Source organism: Acomys russatus, chromosome 7 (genome assembly GCF_903995435.1).
Source record: "Acomys russatus chromosome 7, mAcoRus1.1, whole genome shotgun sequence".
NCBI lineage: Eukaryota > Metazoa > Chordata > Mammalia > Rodentia > Muridae > Acomys > Acomys russatus.
The window spans coordinates 7,276,060-7,297,607 of NC_067143.1; the positions used below are offsets into that span (position 1 = coordinate 7,276,060).

Genomic DNA, 21,548 nt, shown 5'->3' on the forward strand with positions numbered 1-21,548 from the left:
TGGCCTGCAGGCTAGCTCTCCTGGTCTGCGTGGTTGAAGTCCCAGGCTCATGGGGTGTGTGTGTCCCTAGTCTGTTTTCATCACCTCATCTGTAGCCTGTGGAACAGCAGTGGGGGTGGGGGGGGGGAGGAGGAAGATATCCTTGGGAGGAGGGCTGGGCTTGGCCTGTGCAGGGCTGACTGAACTGTCTGATTTGACACTGTTTTGGAGTCGACCCTAGCTGCTTTTGTAAATCATGCCAATACCTGTCTGTTTAGAGCCATTATGGACACTGCACAGAGCTCACGGCACTCTAGCCTATTCTTACTGCAGCTAAGATCAAGTAACTAGCAGATGACCAGGAGAGTAAAGATGTACGTGTGTATGCACGCATGCATGTGTATGTGTGTGTGTGTGCGTGTGTCTTGATAACCATTCCATGAAGAATCTGAAGGCTTTATTATTATTATTATTATTATTATTATTATTATTATTATTATTAACAATGTCACAATGAATTCTCTTCTCAACCATTTTGTTGTGTCTAGACTGTTTATCTTCCCACGCCTGCCACAAAAATTTTAGGTGGCAGTTAAAATTGTAGAATCGCCAGTTTAGACTTCGAGCAGCCCAAGAATTCCTCTCTAATTTACCCACCTCAATTGCACAGTTGTAACTAGAGTTGGTAAATGAGATATTCTCTTTGTACAGATCTGTGCTTTACCCTGCGTGGATTCAGAGTCAGTTCAATGTATATGGCATATCTCTGTAAGGAGACCTCTTTTTTCTGTAATGATGGGAGCTCCTGAGACTAGGGACAAAAATCACATCTATTTTTATGGCCAAAAATATTGTGGCAATATTGGTGCCTACATGCACCATCTCCACATACAGATAGAATACGTCACAGTGGCCTCTCCAAATGTCAGTCAGCTGTCAGTCCGGTACAGAGAGTATATGCTCATTATGATTATGCTTATGGTGAAGAGGAAACATTTCTGGGTCTTTCTTAATCAGTGTGGTTCCATTTAGGCCACACTTACAGTAAAGCCTCACAGCCTTGTTCAGAAAACAGGTTCCACATTTCTTATGGACTAAGATCAGACCAGTGACATTCTGTAACTAGTCACCCGTGCATGTTTCCATGGATGGACACGAGATCTAAGGAGGTCAAGGAATCAGCTTGAAAACATAGCCTGGCTACTCTTCCTAATTTAGAACCCACAGCATCCATATCGCAGGGTTGTGAGAGTGTGCAGTGTAGTGCAATGTCTGGGCACCTGTCCTTGTAAATTGTGCCTCTGGGCAACTATCAGAATGATTGTGTAGGTGTGAAATATTTTTTGCTGAAGGTTTCTCATGAGGATGCTTCCCAGGCAACCATGGGGCTCTTTTAACTTTACCACCAGGTACACACAGTCACAAACAAGAGAGTCACGGTTTTGGGCAGGGGCTATTTCCATGGCAACAAAAGTTGCAAAGAAACAGCAGGAAAGCTTCAGAGAAGTTAGCCTGAGGAATTTTATTAATGTCAAGAAGGATGCAGACACTATACTTTCAGATTAAATGCTTTTACTGGGGAAAAGTAGAACAGCTAAGTCAGCGGTGCTCTGTTTACGATCTTGGTGAAGCAGCTGGGCGGTGGTGGCGCATGCCTTTAATCCCAGCACTCGGGAGGCAGAGGCAGGTGGATTGTTGTGAGTTTGAGACCAGCCTGGTCTACAAAGTGAGTCCAGGGCAGCCAAGACTACATAGAGAGACCCTGTCTCGAAAAACAAAACAAACAAACAAACAAAGGCATGTCAGGTCCAGGCAGAGGCTTTTCATCACTGCTCCACTTTGCTGGTTGACATCTCCACCGTGTTTTCAGCTGTCTCAGGAGTGTCCTGCAGAGCCCTCTCGAGTACCATTTTGAGGGTCTGGTGCTTCAGATGATGCCTGAAGGAGCCCACGAAGAAGTAAATGATGGGGTTGGCACAGCTGTTAACAGCTGTCAGGACGAGTGACGCCAGATAGAGACCGTAAGCAAACACACCATACTCAATCTTAATCCAGATTAACAGGAACCAGTGGATGCCAAAGGGCAAGCCGCAGAGGAGAAAAACCAGCACAGTGAGCATGATGGTCATGTACAATCTGGTGAGCTTCATCCGACCAGCGCCACAGAACAACCTGGCCAGCAGGGCAAAGCTGGACGCGCAGAGGACCACAAACAAAAATATTAGGCACGCGGCAATAAAGAAATTCGATGCCAGGCACCGCTTGTCATTTTCGTATTTTTTTTCCAGGAAACCACAGAAATACCTGTTCAAAATGCAGATCAACAGTGACAGGACCCAGATCGCAGCACACATGACAGTTGATGTGTGTTTTGGGCGGCGGCAGCGATACCAGATGGGGCACAGGACAGAGAGACAGCGCTCTGTGCTGATGGCACTGAGCATGCTCAGGCCTGCGATGTAGGGAACCATCATGACGGTGTTAAAGGACGGGAGAAAAATAATGTCAGGGTACGAAAACTTGAGGAGGAGCAGCGTGGAGTCTATGATGTGACAGAGGAGGAAGAGGAAATCAGCTATGGCCAGGTTCAGTATGTAGACGGAGAAGGCATTCCTGCGTAAGCGGAAGCCCAAGAGCCAGAACACAGTGGCGTTTCCTGTCAGCCCGACTAGTCCCGAGATGATGATCATCAGATTTGGGATCAGGGTCCTGCTGTTGAAACTTCCAGGTATGGTTTTGTCCATTGGATTTGTTGTCGTGACTGCCATCCTTGAGGCTTCGGTGTTTAGGCTCAGAAACCCTGCACCGGTGCTGCTGGGAATGCAAAGAAGACGTGAGGCCTGCTGTGTGATCACGCCTTTTGTTAAAAGACATATTTTATTAGCACATATTAACTATATAAGATGATGATTTTTATTATGAGATTTTTCAGACATGTTTATAATGTACTTAAAAAAATGATTATTCAGCCACTGTCAGGCCTAGCTTGCCATGTAGGAATAACATTCTTGTGTTTCCGGGGAGGTGGTACAGGCTGCTAAGGGCAGGCAACTTATTAAAGCCCCCCAAACCCTAGAACCTGCCCCCTCTCTTTTGAGCAGTTCATTAGAATCATATCCATGTGGGTGGGAGAAAAGCCAGAGAAATAATGTCCAAATTAGGTTCAAGATTGCAATCAATGTTGTAGATTAAGAAAGCACTCAACTGAGAGTACAAAAAGAGTGAGGAAAAGAAGCTAACAACATGGAACAAAATAGCAGTCATCTAGGAGGAAAAATCAGAATATGGAAGCTTTTTTTCCCCTCGCGCAAGCAGCAGTGAGTTCAGGAATTTGCAGAGGCAGGAGGCCTCCGGGCCAACGGAGGATGCACTGCTCTCTGGGGATGCAGACAGGCACCCAGGACCGAGTGCACAGCATCCCCACTGTGCTCTCTCAGAGACACCAGCCACCATGGTCCCACTTGACTCAAAAAGGAAGCAAGTGGAAACCCAGTTAATTTTGTACTTCCAATTAGGGAGCTTAAGAAATGTGCAAAGCTAATTTTAGGGTCTGAAGTCTTCGTCTTTTGCATCAGACCAGGGGCTTCATAAGGAACAAGTTATACTTAGTTTGTTCACTAACAAACTGGGGTTTGTAGAATCCTCATTTTCCATGGGTGGAAAAGCCCTAAAGGCTTTAATCAGACAAAGGAATCGTCCTCTGATGATGCCATCCAGGCAAGCCCTCTAAATACTCATTCCTGGCCGCTTGCAGTCCTGCTCTGGGCTTTCCCTCCTCACATCACTACACACACCCTCTAGGATGCTCTTCACCACTCTACACTTCCACATGCTGCTCTACATCACTATACAACCCCACACTGATGCCACACGTCACTACAGAATCCCACCATGACGCTCTACATCAGAACAAACTCCTACTATGATTCCCTACTACACTGCACACTCCCACCATGATGCTCCACATCACTGCACTCTTCAAGTATGATGCTCTCCATCACTGCACACTCCCAACCATGACGCTCTCCATCACTGCACACTCCCACCATGATGCCCTCCATCACTGCACACTCCCACCATGATGCCCTCCATCACTGCACACTCCCAACCATGACGCTCTCCATCACTGCACACTCCCAACCATGATGCTTTCCATCACTGCACACTCCCAACCACGACGCTCTCCATCACTGCACACTCCCAACCATGACGCTCTCCATCACTGCACACTCCCACCATGATGCTCTACATTAAGACATGGTTTCTCTGTGTAGCCCTGGCTGTCCTGGACTCATTTTATAGACTAGGCTGGCCTCAAACTCACAGAGATCTACCTGCCTCTGCCTCTTGGCATGCTGGGATTAGAGGCATGTGCTTCTGGGTTATTTTCAGTGTTGATTTGTATGTTAGTCACTTTTATCTCAGTGGCGACAACAGCATATGACAAAAGCAGTTAAAAAAAAAAAGAAAGGGTTTATTTTGGTTCATCGTTTGAGAGGATGCCATGTCAGGGAAGGCGTAGTGGCAGGAACATGAGGTGGCTGGCCACAGGTATCTTAAGTCAGGAGAGAAGAGTGCTTTATTCTTTCTTCTCTTTTTGTCCAGTTTCGGAGTTCATTCAAAGAATGGGGTTATGCTAGCCACATTCAGGCTGAGTCTTTGCTCCTTAGTTAGGCTACTCTGGAAACGTTCTCACAGTCATGGCCACAGATGCATCTCCCAGGCTCATCAAACCCAGTTAAGTTGCCAATGAAGAGTAACTAGCTGCCACAGCCCACGTTACTCTAATAATCGGGTTCTATAGTCTGTGCATTTGTAAGTCTTAAGCTGTTAATAACAGCCATTTCTTCTTTCAGTTTAAAGAACTTCCCTTTAGTAATTACAGTAGAGTCAGGCAGGTCACAAACTGTTTGTCTTGTTTATCCAGCAAAGTCTTCTATTTCTGCATCACTTATGAGTGACAGATAAGCTTGGCATGCTATTATTTCTTGTCGGTTGTTTTTTTACTACAGTAATTTAAATACTTCACTCTGTGTTCTGGCCTGTGGGTTTTCTGCCAAGAAGTCTATGGATAGCTTTATTGGGATTTCTTCATTTGTAATGCATTAGAACATTCCTGATGCTCTCTGAATTTTTTGATTGTTGATGGGCTGGCTGTCATGCTTGGGGACATGCCTTCTTTGTGCTAAAATTCACAGGAGACCTTTGGACTTTCTGTATACTGATATTTCCTATTTTCCTGACAAGGGAAGCTTTTGTCCACATTTCTTTAAATATACTTGCTGTATTTGTTTTTTTATTTTGAGTTTGACTCACTGTGTGGCCCAGGTTGGCCTTGAGTTCATGATCTTTCTGTCTCAGCCTCCCAAACTGTGATTATACTATGTGTCGCCACACTTTGTCTTCTTTCTTTTAAAACATTATGTCTATTTTAAATTCTGTGTATGCGTGTGTGTCTGTGCAGAGTATCTCTACATGAGTGTAGTTGCTTATGGAGGTCAGGAAAGGGTTCTGGGTCACCTCACCCCGAAGTTATAGTCATTTTTCTGCTGCCTGACTTGGGTGCTAGAAAGTGAACTTTGGTCCTCTGCAAGAAAAGCGTGTGGTCTTTAACAGCAGAGCCACCTCTCCTGTGGTGCACTCAAGAGGTGTCTTGGTAACTCTCAGCAATTCCCTACACCCTAGTAAAGATTGCACTGAGATTTCAGACAGGCGGTAGTATGGAATTTTAGGCATGCGCTCTAACAATGAGCTTCATCCAGTCCCTGGCATGGACATTTAAACAACGCTGAGTGTTCTAATGCAGGCTGCCTTTTTTTTTTCTTTTAACCTTTAAAATGTCCTCTCCAATGGACTTAATCCTTCCACCTTAAAGATCTTCCACCCATAGTAGAATATATTTCTAGGCATTTTGGGGGGATATGGCAGGGGACTCGTATTGTCTTTTCTACACAGCACAATATATAGCAATACTACCGACTCGTGTGTTGATATTTTACTTTGCTGAGTTCGTTTATTAGTTCTAGTGGCCTTTGGCAGATTTGTTAAAGCTGTCACTATAGGACCTTGCTACCCGCAGAAGTCAGGATTGGCTTTTCTCACTCCATATATGTATCTTTTACCTTGCCTGAATTCACCAGCAGGGACTTCTAGTACTATGTTGACTAAAATGGTGAAAGCAAGCAGCATTGACTTTTCTATTTTATTTGAGATTCTAGAGAAAAAACTTCCAACTTCTCCTATGGTGTTAACCGGGCCTTATTGTGTATTTATTATGTCGAGATACGGTCCTTCTGTACCTACCAGTTCAGTTTCAGTTTTGGTGTTTTGAAAGGAATGCATTTTAAGAAATGCCATTTTGTATCTATTTGGATGACTGTATTTGTGTGTGTGTGTGTGTGTGTGTGTGTGTGTGTGCACGCGCACGCGTGCCCCCGCACTCGTGCGTGCATGCATGGATGGGGTCAGGGCAGAGTTTGATGTCCGTTGTTGTTTTCTTAGTTGCTTGGTAGCTTAGATTTTAAGACAGAGTGTCTCACTGAATTTAGAGCTCACTGACTCGGTCAGACTAATTGGCCAGCAAGCCCCAAGGACCCTCCTGTCTCTGCTCTCTTAGGAATAGCATTGCTGGTATGTGCCACACCTGGCTTTTATGTGAGACGCCAGGTATTTGAGTGCTTGTGCAGAAAGCACTTTGCCAACCAAGCAGTCTTCCCAGAACCTCTTTTCCTTTGCTTTGTTCATTAGAGAGGGTCCCTAGGGAAGGCGCTGAGGACTGCAGCTGAGGTTTGTGCATGCTAAAGACACATACTACCCCCAGGCCCCCTTGAAACCTCTTGAGCCTGTTGGGAAGCACACCATCCACATATTCAAGGAATAGTTATAGAGTTAGCGTTTGCAGTGTGACTTTGTGCACCCAGAGATTATAAGCAGCTTGCTCATTTTAACTGAGCATCCCCAAACTTGAGGTTTGTGGTGATCTTGCTTTTGGGGGTGTGTGTGTGTAGGGGGGGGGGGAGAAGGCATCACTATTTCACCACTAGAGGGCGTTCCAAGCCCAGGTTTGTACTCAACTCACAGGTTGAGTTAGTCTTCAAAAGGAACTAGAGCAAGTCATAAAAGGAGGAACTTTGGTTACAGAAGTCCCAGGCTGGTACTGTGTTAGACACAGGCATCCTGTCTGCTCACCAACACGTGCTCAGACACTGTAGCATTCTTTCTAGTTCTGTGTGTCCACACAGAGTTACCAGCTCTCACACAGTAGTTTGGTGTCCATTTCACTTTCTTTCCTCAATCACTGCACTTCCTGGGATGGGAGAGGAGTGCTGTAGGCATTGTCATAGGAAACACAGGTTCCCAACCCCATAGAGACCACGTATCACTCGGGAGGAACAAGCTTAGTCTGTTACAGGCTTCCTTTTTTTCTGGTAGATTCATGGTTAAACACAGTGTACTCAGATTCTATCTTAACACCCATCAGAATGGCTAAGGTAAAAAACTCAAGCAACACCACATGCTGGCGAGGATCTGGAGAGAGAGGAACACTCTTTCATTGCTGGTGGGAATGCAAACTAGTACAACCACTTTGGAAATCTATCTGGCTCTATCTCAGCAAACTGGGAATAAGGCTTCCTCAAGACCCAGCTATTCCACTCCTTGGAATATACCCAGAAGATGCTCCAGCACACAACAAGGACATATGCTCAACCATCTTCATAGCAGCCTTATTCATAATAGCCAGAACATGGAAACAGCCTAAGTGTCCTTCAGTAGAACAATGGATAAAGAAACTGTGGTACATTTACACTGTAGAATACTACTCAGCTATTAAAAATAAGGAATTCCCGAAATCTGTGGGCAAATGGTTTGAACTAGAAATGATCATAATGAGTGAGTTAACCCAGAAGCAGAAAGAGTCAAATGGTATATACTCACTTATAACTGGACACTAGCCTATGAAAATCTTCACCTACCAGGAAAGTGGAATAGATGTGAGGATATCCTATTGGGACTCTAGGTGAGAGGAGTATGGGAGAATGGGGAAATAGAAGGATCCAGAGTGTCCTAGAAACCTACAAGAAGAACATTATGACTGGCAGATCTGGGCCCAGAAGTTCTGCTCAAACTATTTCACCAACCAAGGACAATACGTGCAGCAAACATCAAACCCCTACTCAGATCTTGCCAATGGACAGGACATTCTCCATAGTTGAGTGGAGAGTGGGGTTTGACTTTTACACAAACTCTGGTGCCTCATATTTGACCATGTCCCCTGGATGAGGAGGCCCGGTGGCACTCAAAGGAAGGATAGCAGGCTACCAAGAAGAGCCTTTATACCCTATGAGCATATACAGAGGGAGGAAGTCCCCCTCAGTCACAGTCATAAGGGAGGGGAGTATGGGGAAAATGGGAGGGAGGGAGGAATGGGAGGATACAAGGGATAGGATAACAACTGAGATGTAATATGAATGAATTAATAAATAATTAAAAACCCATAGTGTACTCAGATACAGGTGATGCAGGTCAGGATAGAACCCAAACAACTAGGGCCACTTTTCTTCCTATCTGGCACGGGGATAGGTCTGGACTTCACAACGATCTCTGTCCTGGGAACAGAGCCCTGTATGGCTCTGGTTGGCACCAGGGTTTTCTGGCTCACATTGACTACTAAGGCGACACCTTGAGGATCCTACTTTGTCTTATGCCCAGTGGCTAAGACTTGAGCCAGTGGTGTGCCATCCGAGGATGGGAGTCGGATGGTGGCATATGCTGACGTCAGTTACCCCAGAGCTAATGGATGAAGGATCCTGCACTATCCCAGGGGTCCACCAGAGCTCAGACTAAGACTGATGATGGTGAAAGTGAAACCCACGCCTGTTCTTTTAGGGAGACAGCCTCTGTGGCATGGCAGGGCCAGTGTAGAGAATCAGTAAGAAAACCCTGGCCAGGGGATGAGGTGTTTTAGCTCTGCCTCGTGTTGGACATCACTATAGTGGGTCTGATACAGTCACATGTTCACTTTCCTGTCCTGAATCCCGGTGGGTAGAGTCTTTTTTTCATGATGTGGCGTGTCAAGGTTGGTGGAAACAGCCAGTAGCCCTGGGCTAGTGTAGTTCTAGAGGCTCAGTTCCTGGTCGCCTGCTTAGGGGAAGCAGCTGTGGGGTTCTGACTTGGTGCTTGGTGTCATAATAAAACACCCGATGCAAGATTTTACATATAAGATCTGGACTCAATTTACTTTGCTATCTTGAAGCAGCAGGCATCTTTCTCCACTTTGCAGTATGTCGGGTGTGGGGGAGGTGATGCAGGCATCTTTTCCGTTTTTGCTTCTAAGGTGTCTTTAAAAAACAGGTGCACTCAGAGGAAGGATAACAGGTCACCAAGAAGAGACTTGATGCCCTATGAGCATATACAGGGGGAGGAGGTCCCCCTCAGTCACAGACATAGGGGAGGGGAGTAGGGGAGAAGTGGGAGGGAGGGAGGAATGGGAGGATACAAGGGATGGGCTAACAATTGAGATGTAATAGAAATAAATTAATAAAATGTTAAAAAGACCATACCAGGCACTCTAGCCTCTTGCCTGGCTTTCTCCGCCCCTGTGAAGATGCTATGATAGATGGGTAGATGTTCCGGAATGTGAGCAGATGGGGGAAGACAGTGAATTATCCAGGGCCTTCTTGCATTTCCACCAATCATGTGCTTGGCTGCCAGGAGAAGTGGGTTGTTCAGAGAGGCAGGAAGGATAACACGGAACAGTCGACCAAGACAAGGAGAAACGCAGACCACAGAGCTTTAGACGTACTGAAGAAACAACACACCTAGCATAGAATGATAAGAAGGAGTAGGGAAGTGGGACCTTCTTCTCTCAACGTGAGTGGGGCTGTGGTCAAAACAGAAAAGCCTCACAAGCTGTCTCTGCAAAAATAGTGTTTAAGACTGTCTCTGCAGCTGGGCGTAAGGGCACTCACCTCCAATCTCAGCACTCAGGAGGCAGAGGCAGGTGGATCTCTGTGGGTTCTACACCAGCCTGCTCCACAGAGTGAGTCCCGGATAGCCAGGGCCACACAGAGAAACCCTGTCTCAGAATACAAGGCATCACATCTGCATCTTGGAAGCGTCATCTGGTCCTCAGCATTTTGTAAGTTGTTCACTGTTGCCTCGCAGGTGGATTATCTTAGGAGAGGTTGGAAAGTCAAACCGTTTGGCTTAGGAGACAACATCACACATTTTTATGTAGCCAGGCCCCCCAAATGTACATCGTACCCCCACAGGATGTTAATGTCCTGCCTGAGAAGCAGCGCAGACCTGGGGAGTTGGTGGTAATCATGGACCTGTATCTACTTGGGTGGGAGGCACTGACTGAGAAAGAAGTAATAAAGCTGAACACACAGGGCAGCTCTAGCCTGCATTCTGGAGCACAGATTCCAGGGCGCAAATTCAAGGGATATGGAAAGTAAGGCAGTCTGACATATTAAGAAACCCAGAACTGCTCAATTACTGACTATAAATATGCCAAATGGTTGAAATGCCAGACAATTCAAAAGTCCAGTGTTGAAGACTATGAACAACTTCAAGGCATATTTGAATGAACTGATGACGTGATGGTGTCAGGTGAAAACCTAAATGAGGCTGGGAGGGGCGGTGCACACCTTCAGTCTCAGCTCTCAGCCGGCAGAGGCAGGAGGATTGCTGTGAGTCCAAGTCTAGCTTGGTGAACAAAGCAAGTTCTGGGTGAGCCAGGGTTACACAGTGAGGCCCTGTCTTGACACAAACAAAACTAAAACAACAACAATAACAACACTTGGTGAGAAAATCAGAAGTTCAGCAAGAAAAATTGACATTAAAAACAAAACAAAACAAAACAAAACAAAAGAACCCACTCCCCACCAAACCCAAACCCAAATGGAAATGTTGAAACTGAAAACAAAACAAAACAAAACAAAACAAAACAAAACTCGGTAGATTAAATAAAAGCCCAGTGGAAAGGATGACCAGCAGGCTACAGCAAGCAGAAGAAAAGTAGAAACTCAAGGCAAGGTCAAGGATATATGACAGCCATGAAGCAACAGGAAGTAACAAACAGGCATGACTACAGCTTCCATGGACTCTGGGCCATGATTAAGAGATCAAACCCAAGAATTCAAGAGCTCAACCTTCCTACAAAGCAAAACCCATCAGAATTGCATCTGGAATTCTAAAATGCAGAAACACACGGCCCTGCAGCCACGCACGGGATAAGAAGAAGTGCGGGAGAGTGCTGGATGTCCTTAATGTCAACCAAGATGGCAATCTGTAACAACGTTATTCCTTAAGAGCAGCTGACAGCTGACTTCTGGAACAGCCCCAGGAAGATCCTGCGGGAGCAGCAGGAGAAGCTGCTGCCACCAGGACGGCAGCTGAGAGTCTGCAACCTCAGGCCAGCCTGCTCTTCAGCCATGTCAGCACTTTGCTTCCTCCTCCTGACATCCCCCTCCAGTCCACAAAGCTGTCTAGGTACCAGCAACCTCCCGGTGTCACCATGGCACCATACAACTGCTCTTGCATCGTTAAGTCTGTTAATATTGGCATACAGGAGTAGGAACATCTCGCTAGCTTCATCAGTTTACAGGAAACCATTATGGCTGATTGCCCTCCCATATTGATGTTGAATTTAGTGCAGGTTAGTGGCAAAAAAAAAAAAAAAATATCAAACTGCAGATTTGGGGTGGACAGTAGGACAGGGGTGGTTCAGAGCTGTTATGAGGAGCTACTTACTATACAGGAGCTGTGGGCGCACTCATGGTATCTGACATCACTAGAAGAAGTTCATGTAACCACTTAAGCAGCGGCTTGACAGCCTCAAGGAACCTCACCAACTCAAACACTGTGCCAGTTCTCCTAGGAAACACAGCAGATTTGGAAGCACAGATAGATGTACCAGTGAAGAAACCAACCAGTTTGCCAAAGAAAACGGCTTGTTGTTCCTTGAAGCAAGTGCAAAAACGAGAGAGAACGTTCAAGATGCTTTTCTTGAGGCTGCCAGGAAAATCTAGCAGAACACTCAGGACAGAAGCCTGGATCTGAATGCTGCTGAGTCTGGTGTCAACAGAAAACCCCCAGCCCCGCAGGGGGCTGCTGGAAACCTCTTGGCTCTGATCCCTCATTTGACCCCCTCATTTGACCTTTCATCTTGGTCTGTTGGAAGCAGTATTTTTTTGTATTTTATTAATTTATTCATATTATATCTAAATTATTATCCCATCCCTTGTATCCTCCCATTCCTCCCTCCCTCCTATTTTCCCCTTACTCCCCTCCCCTATGACTGTGACTGAGGGGGACCTCCTCCCCCTGTATATGCTCATAGGGTATCAAGTCTCTTCTTGGTAGCCTGCTGTTCTTCTTCTGAGTGCCACCAGGCCTCCCGATCCAGGGAACATGGTCAAATATGGGGCACTCGAGTTTGTGTGAAAGGCACTCAACTGTGGAGAATGTCCTGTCCATTGGCAAGATCTGGGTAGGGGTTCGAAGTTTACTGCATGTATTGTCCTTGGCTGGTACCATAGTTGGAGCAGGACCCCTGGGCCCAGATTCACCCATCATAATGTTCTTCTTGTAGGTTTCTATGACCCTCTGGATCCTTCTATTTCCCCATTCTCCCATGCTTCTCTCATCTAGAATCTCAATAGGATGTCCTCCCCTCTGTCCCACTTTCCTGGTAAGTGAAGACTTTCATGGAACATATCCCTTGGGCTAGTATGCAGATATAAGTGGGTATATACCATTTGACTCTTTTGGAAGCAGTACTTTTTACTGCTTCCTTGTCTTCTGTACATCTTACTGGGTTTAATTAAAAAACAAAACGAAACAAAACAAAACAAAACAAAACAAAACACAACTCTTGTGAAAAACAGTTCGACAGTACTAAACTGCTAAACAACTAGATGTCATCAGGTTATCAAAGGCAAGCAGAGTAAGAAATCTCTCTGTCATCTTTACCCCCTTTGATTGTCCTGTGATAGGTTTGTCACCAGTATATGATGTAAACTGAGCACCGATGCTGGACTCAGATTTTCACCTTCCCCTTTGTCAAGGCTTTGTCTCACTCCATAGTTTAAAATTGATCTCTTCAGCTTTTCTCCCATCTTCAAACTGTTGGGCTGTGTCTGTTGTAGCCAGCAAGGTCATTGCTGTGAAGTGAGCTCTGATGGTAGAGAAAGGGAGTCTGCAACTGCTTTTGTTTTTGTTGGGTGCATTCCCTGTTGTAGGGTGGCATTTTTCTTGATGAGGTTTGCTTCTGTTTTAGCCTTGCACAGGGGAAAATACCCATTTATCTTTCCTTGTGCTTAATTAGTAAGTTTATCTTTTTTCTTTATTTTTACACCATTTTGTCTTTGTCTTTTTGGTTTTTTGAGACAGGGTTTCTCTGTGTAGCCTTGGCTGTCCTGCCTCACTTTGTAGACCAGGCTGGCCTTGTACTCACAGCGATCCTCCTGCCTCTGCCTCCCATGTGCTGGGATTAAAGGCCTGCACCACCACCACCTGCCTTGTCCTTTTCTTTTTAGCAGAAAGTAAATATGTATAAAATTTGAAGGAACAAGCTAACATTACTCTCTGTGTATATTATTTTAATGATGAAAATAAATTGATTGCTGGCATTGGAACAGTATAAAAAAGACTGGCTGACTTCAATATCCCACTCTTACTAATAGGTGTGTTGTGCAGATAAAGTCCTAACAAATACACTTTAGAGTTAAACTATACAATAGATCAAAGAGACTTCACACCTAGAGAATAGTCCTTGCCATAGCTGTGGAATACATTTGCTTCCCAACAGACAATGGAAGTTCCGCTAAGAGAGATCACATGTTAGGTGACCCATGAACTCTCAGCAATATGATTGCTTAAGCAAGATGTCATAATGACAATATCAGTTGACATGCCATGTGGATGGGGGAAATTTCACATGACCCCACCCTAGCGGGGGAGCAATAGTCAATCAATGGCTCTTAAAAGAGAGGAGAATCAGTTTTCTTCAGGGATAAGTCTCCCATAGATTATCCAATCCCAAGCCATCAGCCCTAAATACATATCCACACAAGCAACAGTAAATGATCTCAGTATGTTGTATGTATGTGCATGCATGTAATTGTATGTGCACATACATACATACACACACATGTATATAGTAATTAAAGAAGAGGTTATGGATTTTATGGAAGAGCAAGTGGGAGGAGGACACAGGAGCAGTTGGAATGGGGAGAGGAAGAGGTAGAAACGATGTAAATCCAGTACTCATAAGTTCTCAAAAATATAAATAACTCAATTATTTATAAATGCAAATAAATTGAAATAATTTCTTTTACAAGATAATAATAGAGTAAATCAAGAAATCAATAGCAAAGAAACTATGAAAACTTAAAAATATATGGAGGTAGAAACTTTTCTTGGATGAAGAAACCAGGGAGTAAATAAAAAATAACAGTGCCAAATGGTCATATACGTACATACATACACACACATCTATATATTTTATACACATATATATGCATAATATAATTAGTGAAAAAAGAGGAGAGTGGAAAGGGATATATAGGAGGGTTTGGAGCGAGAAAAGGAAGGGGGGAATGTAATTAAATTATAATTGAAAATTAAAAAATAATATTGAAAAAATTAAATGACAAAACTTTATGTTTTGAAAAAAGAATCCAAGAATCATTTGAAAATTGAAACAGAACTTAACATATGTTTCACACACAGTGAAGGCATCGGTGCTAAGTGGTGGTTTATAGCTATGAGTGCTTTTGCTAAAAAATCAGAATAAACTAAAACAACTTAATGATGTACTTCCAAAGTCTTAGAAAAACCAAGAGCAAGACAAGCCATCGTTGGTAGACAGAAGCAACAGAGACCAGGGTAAAGGAAGCCAAGGAAACCACCATTAGTAAACCACCAGTCAAACTAAGCCCAAGTGACAGAGAGAAGAATGAAATAAAATTAGAGCTAAAAAAGTTCATTATGTCAGACGATTACTAGGGAATATTTTGAAAAGTTATTTTCTGGTAAGTTGGAAAAATCCAGAAGGAATGAATGCATTTCTAGGCAAATGTGACTCATTAGGCACAAATTCTATATTAAAAACGTAGTAGTTTTCTTCTATACCAATAAGAGATATACTGAAGAGGAAATCAGAATAGTCACAGTCAATGACCTAAGAAATTCCTAGGAGTAAATATAACCAAGGCGGAAAAGAATGCAACAGTGAGAATAATAAAGCTGGCAAGAAAGAAGTAAAGAAGCCAGTTAAAGGCTTGGAGAGACTCATATCTGTTTGTTGTCCATATTAGAAATGTGAAAATGAAAAACAAACAAACAAAAAGAAATGTGAAAATGGCTATATCGCTCAAAGTCATCCATGCATTCAGTGCAGTCTCCACAAAATTCCAATTATGTTCTCACAGAAATAGAAAGAAAATCCCTAAGATTCATACAGAAGCACAAAAGACCACAAGCGAGCATGGCAGTCCTGAGCAAGAGCAATGCTGGAAAGTCAAATGGTAATACTGGCCTATTTACAACATAAAAAAAAAAAAAAAAAAAAGAGTGATACTGGCACAAGAAACAGATAACGGAGACCAGTGTTGGAGGACCCAGACCTGGAACCACACAGCTACCTCCATCTGCTCCTCAACAAAAATAGAATGAAACTTGATACCCTAGCATCAAATTCAAAGGGAGGAGGTCCCCATCAGTCACAGTCATAGGGAAGGGGAATGGGGTGAAAGTGGGAAGGAGGGAGGAATGGGAGGATGCACAGGATGGGATAGCAATTGAGATGTAATATGAACGATTTTATTTTTCAACAAAAAATAATTAAAAAATATAGAAAAAAATAAGATAGCCTCTTATCAAAACAGGAAATCCATAGGCAGAAGATTGAACCCCCCCCCCATCTCTCATGCTGTACAAAATCAATTCAAATGCTCACCGCAGTCAAAATGAACACCGCCGAGGCAATAAACAGTAATGGATGCTGGTGAGGACACAGTGAACATGCATCCCTTGATGTGTAAGTTATGGCAGCCAGGAAGGAAGTCAGCATTGCTATCATTCAAAAACTAGACCTAAAATAGCCATAGGCTCCACGTAGGCTGCCTTTGGGTGTATGCCCGAGAAATCTAAGTAAGTATGCAATAGAGATAATTATATGACTATATACATCATGGTCTTATTCACAATAGTCAAGTTATGGAATTAATGTGTGTACATGAAAGGATGTACGGATAAAGAAACGATATCCCCTCCTCACAGAAATACACGATGGTTTTATTCAGCTATAGAGAAAAAAATCAGGGTCTGGGGATATGGCTCAGTGGGTCAAGTGTTTGGGTTCAGATCTTCATTACCCTTGTAAAAAAAAAAAACAATGTATGGTTGTGAGTGTCTGTAATCTCAGAGCTGGGAGGTGAAGACAAGTGAATTCTCATGGGCTTGCCTGTGAGCCAGTCTGTCTGATCTGTGAGTTCCACTTTCACCGAGAGATGCTGTCTCAGAACATGTGAGGGAGGCCGGAGAGATGGTTCAGTGGATAATGCGCTTGCTGTGCAAACACAAGGGCTGGAGCGCACATCTCCAGAGTCTACTTCAGAGCTGGGTAGGTGTGGCAGCCACCTGTAATCCAAGCACTTGGGAGGCAGAAACAGGCAATGCTGGAGAATTGTGTGTCAACTTGATACAGATTAGAGTTATGTGAAAGGATGGAACCTCAAAGGAAAAAAAAAGCCTCCATAAGATCTAGTTGTAAGGTTTCTTAATTAATTATTGATGGAGGCGGCCCAGCTCTTTGAGGTGGTCCCATCTCTGGGCTGGTGGTCCTGGGTTCTGTAAGAAAGCAGGTTGAGCAGTCTGTGAGGAGTGAGGCAGTCAGCAGTACCCCTCCATGGCTTCTGCATCAGTTCCTGCCTCCAGGTTCCTGCCTTGTGTGAGTTCGTGCCCTACTTGAGTTTCCTGCCCTCACGGTGTTTGATGATGAACTGTTGTATGGAACTGTGAGTGAAATAAACCCTTTCCTACCCAAGTTGCTTTTGATCATGGTGTTCCATCACAGCAATAGTAACCCTAACTAAGACATAAGGGATCCTCAGAGCAAGATGGCAAGCCAGACTTGCTGGAGTTGGCTAGCTCTGGGTTTAGTGAGAGACCTTGACTCAGTAGATAAAGTGTGTGTGTGTGTGTGTGTGTGTGTGTGTGTGTGTGTGATCAAGGAAGACACCTTATTTCTACTTCTGAGGTACACACACACACACACACACACACACACCCCTGTGTGAGCAATGAAATTATTTCAGATTGAGGGAATTGGAGAACTGAAAAAAAAACCTACATGAAAGTAGAATGGGGATTCAGTAGGGGATGGTGGAGAACAGCAAGAGGAGGGAGGGAAAGAGAGGGTGAAGGTATGAATACCATCCAGGTAGTCTGCTTTCATATGAAATGTCATTAACAAAACCTATTATTTTGTATGGTTAATATACGCCCATGAAAAAGAATAGCTGCTCAAATTGGTGTCTCAATGAGGAAATGGTTGCTTATTTCAGTGCTATGTTGCTCCCATACCTTAATTAATTTCTTGTCTTCATATCCTTGAATCTCATTGACAGTTTTAAGGAAGACTGGGATGGTCTGGATTTCCTGTCATTTCTTCCCTTGTTTAATAACTGCTGGTGGAGGGTTGTTAGTGTCTTTCAGAGGACTCACAGCTTCTTGGGATTTATAAAGCTATATCTTTTCTCCTCCAGATAGTTGAGCATTTGTGGAGACGGTCATTTCTTTTTCGCTTTTCATGGTGTCCTTTGGCAGTGGACAGACACAGACACCCTTTCCCCGCATCTTGGTGTCTAGTCTGTGATGCTGAATAGGCAGCTGCTGCGGGTCCTGAGCGCTGAGTGCTGAGTGCTGAGTGCTGAGTGCTGAGTGCATGCTTTCAGTTTCTATAGATAGCTGGGCAGTCCCCTTTGCTCTGGATTGGGTTGGGGCAGCCGACTGGGCTCTGGTATTTGGCAAGACCACTGGCTGATATCTGCAACTAGGCTGAGAGAGAGGATGTGTACTAAAGTTGCCTCAGGTTTGGTGGAACACTGAGTGTATTCTCTGGTCACAAGGCTCTGTGATTTGAGTTTAATTGTTGAGCAGGTTAGCGACAAAAGCTTTAGTGGCAAGGAGATCAGGATGGAGCCTAATGAATATTTTAGTAGTTTCTAAGCACTCACTGTCCAGCCTGCCTGCACCAAAACCACCAAAAGAAAGTTGCATGGTCCTCATCTTTTCCTCTCCTGGCCCCCATGGCTACTTGAATATTCTGCCACAGAATGGAGTTACATGGATATAAACACAGAAAAGGGAAAACAAAAGATCTGAAAATAAATTGTAGATAGAATCTTACCTTTCCCCCATTGCTGGATGTAGCAAGCTAGCTTGTATAGAAGGGAAGATAAAGTCACGACAGAACACTTCTCTGCTCTGGAGAAGTGGATTTAAAAGATGGAAGGAAGTAAAGTTTATCAATACACCAGACAGCCCTGTGGTTTCCTGCTCAGAGTCCTATTGACAAATGGCAGTGTAGGGTCTGTTACGTCATGTTCCTCCCTAGATGTTTCTCAATCTCTGGGTTTGCTATGCTTCTGTCTCTCAACTTCTACTCGTCACAACACCACTGTGTCTTTCTTCCTCTAAGTGATGGTTGTTTTTGGAGTTTCCTGCCACCTGGGCAATGATGCCAAGCAAGGTGAGCTGTGCTGGCAAGCGCTCAGTAAGGATGGAATGGAGTCTTTCTAATTGTCACTCCACACTCCCCATGACCTGGCTTCTCCTTTTCTCTGTTAAAGCAATGATGTTGGCACCTTTTCGGTTTCTTCCAAATGGCCGAGAAATGCATCAAACAAAAGGCGAATGTCTTATAAAACATTGTGCTTTGAAATTAATCATTAAAGTGTTTATTCCCAGATATCTTATTAGCTGAGCTTATAGTTTTGATCAGCAAACATCCATTTTAGTATTTAGAATTTGTCTCTGTTAACAGTTACACAATCCAACTCCACAAGAGTGGGGGGCAGGAGGACAGAGGGCCTGCAGAGAGTCGAGAACCCTTGGGTGGGGGCTTCTTTGTGAAAAGCTGGTAGGCTCTGGGGAGGATATGAGGGTGACTCTAGCTGAGACTCCTAGTAGCAGGGGTTATGGAGATGGAAGGGGACACCCTCTAACTAGACACAAGGAGGGGGACACCAACCCCCCCACAAAAACTTTGACCCAAATCTTACCTTGTGTACAAGATGTGCAGGGACAAAAATAAAGCAGAGATTGAGGAAATGTCCAACCAATGCCTGCCCCAACCCACCCCATGGAAGACAGGCAACCCCTGACACTATTAACGATACTCTGCTATGCTTGCAGATGGGAACCTAGCACAGCTGTCCTCTGAGTGGCTCCACCCAGCAGCTGACAGAAACAAATGGAGAGACTTATAGCCAAACACTGGGGGAAGCACAGGGAGTGTCGTGGAAGAGTGGGAAGAAGGATAGAAGGACTCAGATGGGACAGGAACTCCACAGGAAGACCAACAGAGTCAACTAACCAGGGCCCAGGGCGGGCCTATGGAGACTGAAGCTCCAGCCAAGGACCATGCATGGACTAGACCTATATCCCCTACACAGATATAGTTGATGGGCAGCTCGGTCTCCATGTGGGTCCCCTAGTAAGGGGAGCAGGGGCTATCTCCAACATGGACTCTGTTGCCTGCTCTTCAATCACTTCTCCCTGATGGGGCTACCTTGCCTGGTCACAGGGGAAGAGGATGAGCTTGGTCCTGATGCTACTTGACATCTGGGGTGGATGGGGGGGTTCCCTTCTCTGAGGAGTAGGGGAAGGGGGGTAGGGGACCAGGGAGAGAGGGTGGGACCAGGAGGAAAGGAGGGAGGGGGCTATGACTGAGATGTAAAGTGAATAATTAATAAAAAAAGAAACTTGAAAAAATGTTGTTACATATACTAGATATTCTGAGGAGTGACTAAGAGACTTATGTATGCATGTATGTATGTATGTATGTATCTATTTATCTATCTACCTACCCATGACCGAATCTCATGTATTCCAAAATGGCCTTGAACTTACCTTATACCTGAGAATGACATGGAACTTCTGGTTTTCTTGTCTTTTTTCTTCCAATGCAGGGATTATAGGCATGTGCCACCATAACTAATTTTAGGTGATGATGAGGTTGGAACCTAGGGATTCTTCCATGCCAGGGAAGTGCGGTACCGGCTGAGACACATCCCCATCCCCAGCCCAGGAGTGAGAGATTTAAACAGATAGTCAGTATCTGGTAAGGAAGCGGTGGTGGATGCAGCAAAGGGCACCAAGGGTGTGTGCGCAAGGTCAACATGTTGTGGCATCTGAATGCAGCAAGCATGGAAGTGTGACATCCAGGCAAGAGGCTGGAGTGGATGTGGGAAGGGTCATTGGAGCAGAAGCTCAAGGGAAAACAGCCATGGAGAGTAGGAGAGGATCAGGCAGATGATGTGGAAATGGCAACGTTGGGAGCCCTTGTGGAGGGTGGCTAGAGACAGAACTGATGACTGAGTGGAGTGAGTGACAAGGTTGGGGAAGGTTTGAACATGGAGAAACGAGGATTGCTCATCTACGTGGATGTGGTGGTGACTGTACAGGAGGACATGGCTGGTGCTCAAAAAGCCTGTAAAGCAGACAGGCCACAAGGTAACACAGCAGACACTTACACGCCCAATAGTGACCTTAAGAATATAATATTGGGACCTGGAGAGATGGCTCAGAGGTTAAGAGCACCGTGTGTTCTTCCAAAGGTCCTGAGTTCAAATCCCAGCAATCATATGGTGGCTCACAACCACCTATAATGAGATTTGGTACCCTCTTCTGGCCTACAGCATACATGTGGGCAGAATACTGTATAAATATAAATAATTCTAAAAAAAAGAAAAAAAAGAATGTAATATTTTTCTTATTTTCTACCAATTTCTCTTTAAAAATAGAAAAGACCACATATCTAACTAATGGCCCAACCCTGCATCGGATGTTGAAATTTGTGTGCCTCGTTCATGGCATGTTAGAAAAACAAGTTTTATCAAAAAAGCAAGATACTATAAAAACACACTGCCAATGGGTTTCATCACGACTTACAGAATTTAACAACAATGTTGTTGATGGCTGATCACAGTTGTAGAACAATATGATAGGCAGATTTGGGCCCAGGGGTCCCGCTCAAACTAAGGCACCAGCCAAGGACAATACAGGAGGTAAACTTTAAACCCCTTCCCAGATCTAGCCAATGGTCAGAATATTCTCCACAGTTGAGTGGAGAGTGTGATACGACTTTCTCACATACTCTGGTGCCTCACATTTGACCATGTCCCCTGGAGGGGGAGACCTGGTGGCACTCAGAGGAAGGACAGCAAGTAGCCAAGAAGAGACTTGATACCCTATGAGAATATATAGGGGGACGTAATCCCCCTCAGGAACAGTCATAGGGGAGGGGAATAATGGGAAAATGGGGGGGGGGAGGAATG

General features: G+C 44.5%; 1 protein-coding gene across 1 annotated transcript; it reads right to left on the reverse strand.

Annotated features, from left to right (window-relative positions):
- Positions 1 to 1,776: 1,776 nt before the first annotated feature.
- On the reverse strand, positions 1,777 to 9,759 carry LOC127191465 (mas-related G-protein coupled receptor member A). Its single transcript, XM_051148577.1, has 2 exons — positions 9,540 to 9,759; positions 1,777 to 2,793 (listed from the first exon to the last, which is right to left on the reverse strand). Exon 2 carries the CDS (start codon positions 2,745 to 2,747, stop codon positions 1,806 to 1,808), a length of 942 nt encoding a protein of 313 aa, XP_051004534.1. The 5' UTR covers positions 2,748 to 2,793; positions 9,540 to 9,759; the 3' UTR covers positions 1,777 to 1,805.
- Positions 9,760 to 21,548: the final 11,789 nt, after the last annotated feature.

What these genes read in the sequence shown, in the direction of transcription:
- LOC127191465 (XM_051148577.1), bottom strand. Translation starts at nt 2,747, where the DNA reads ATGGCAGTCACGACAACAAATCCAATGGACAAAACCATACCTGGAAGT.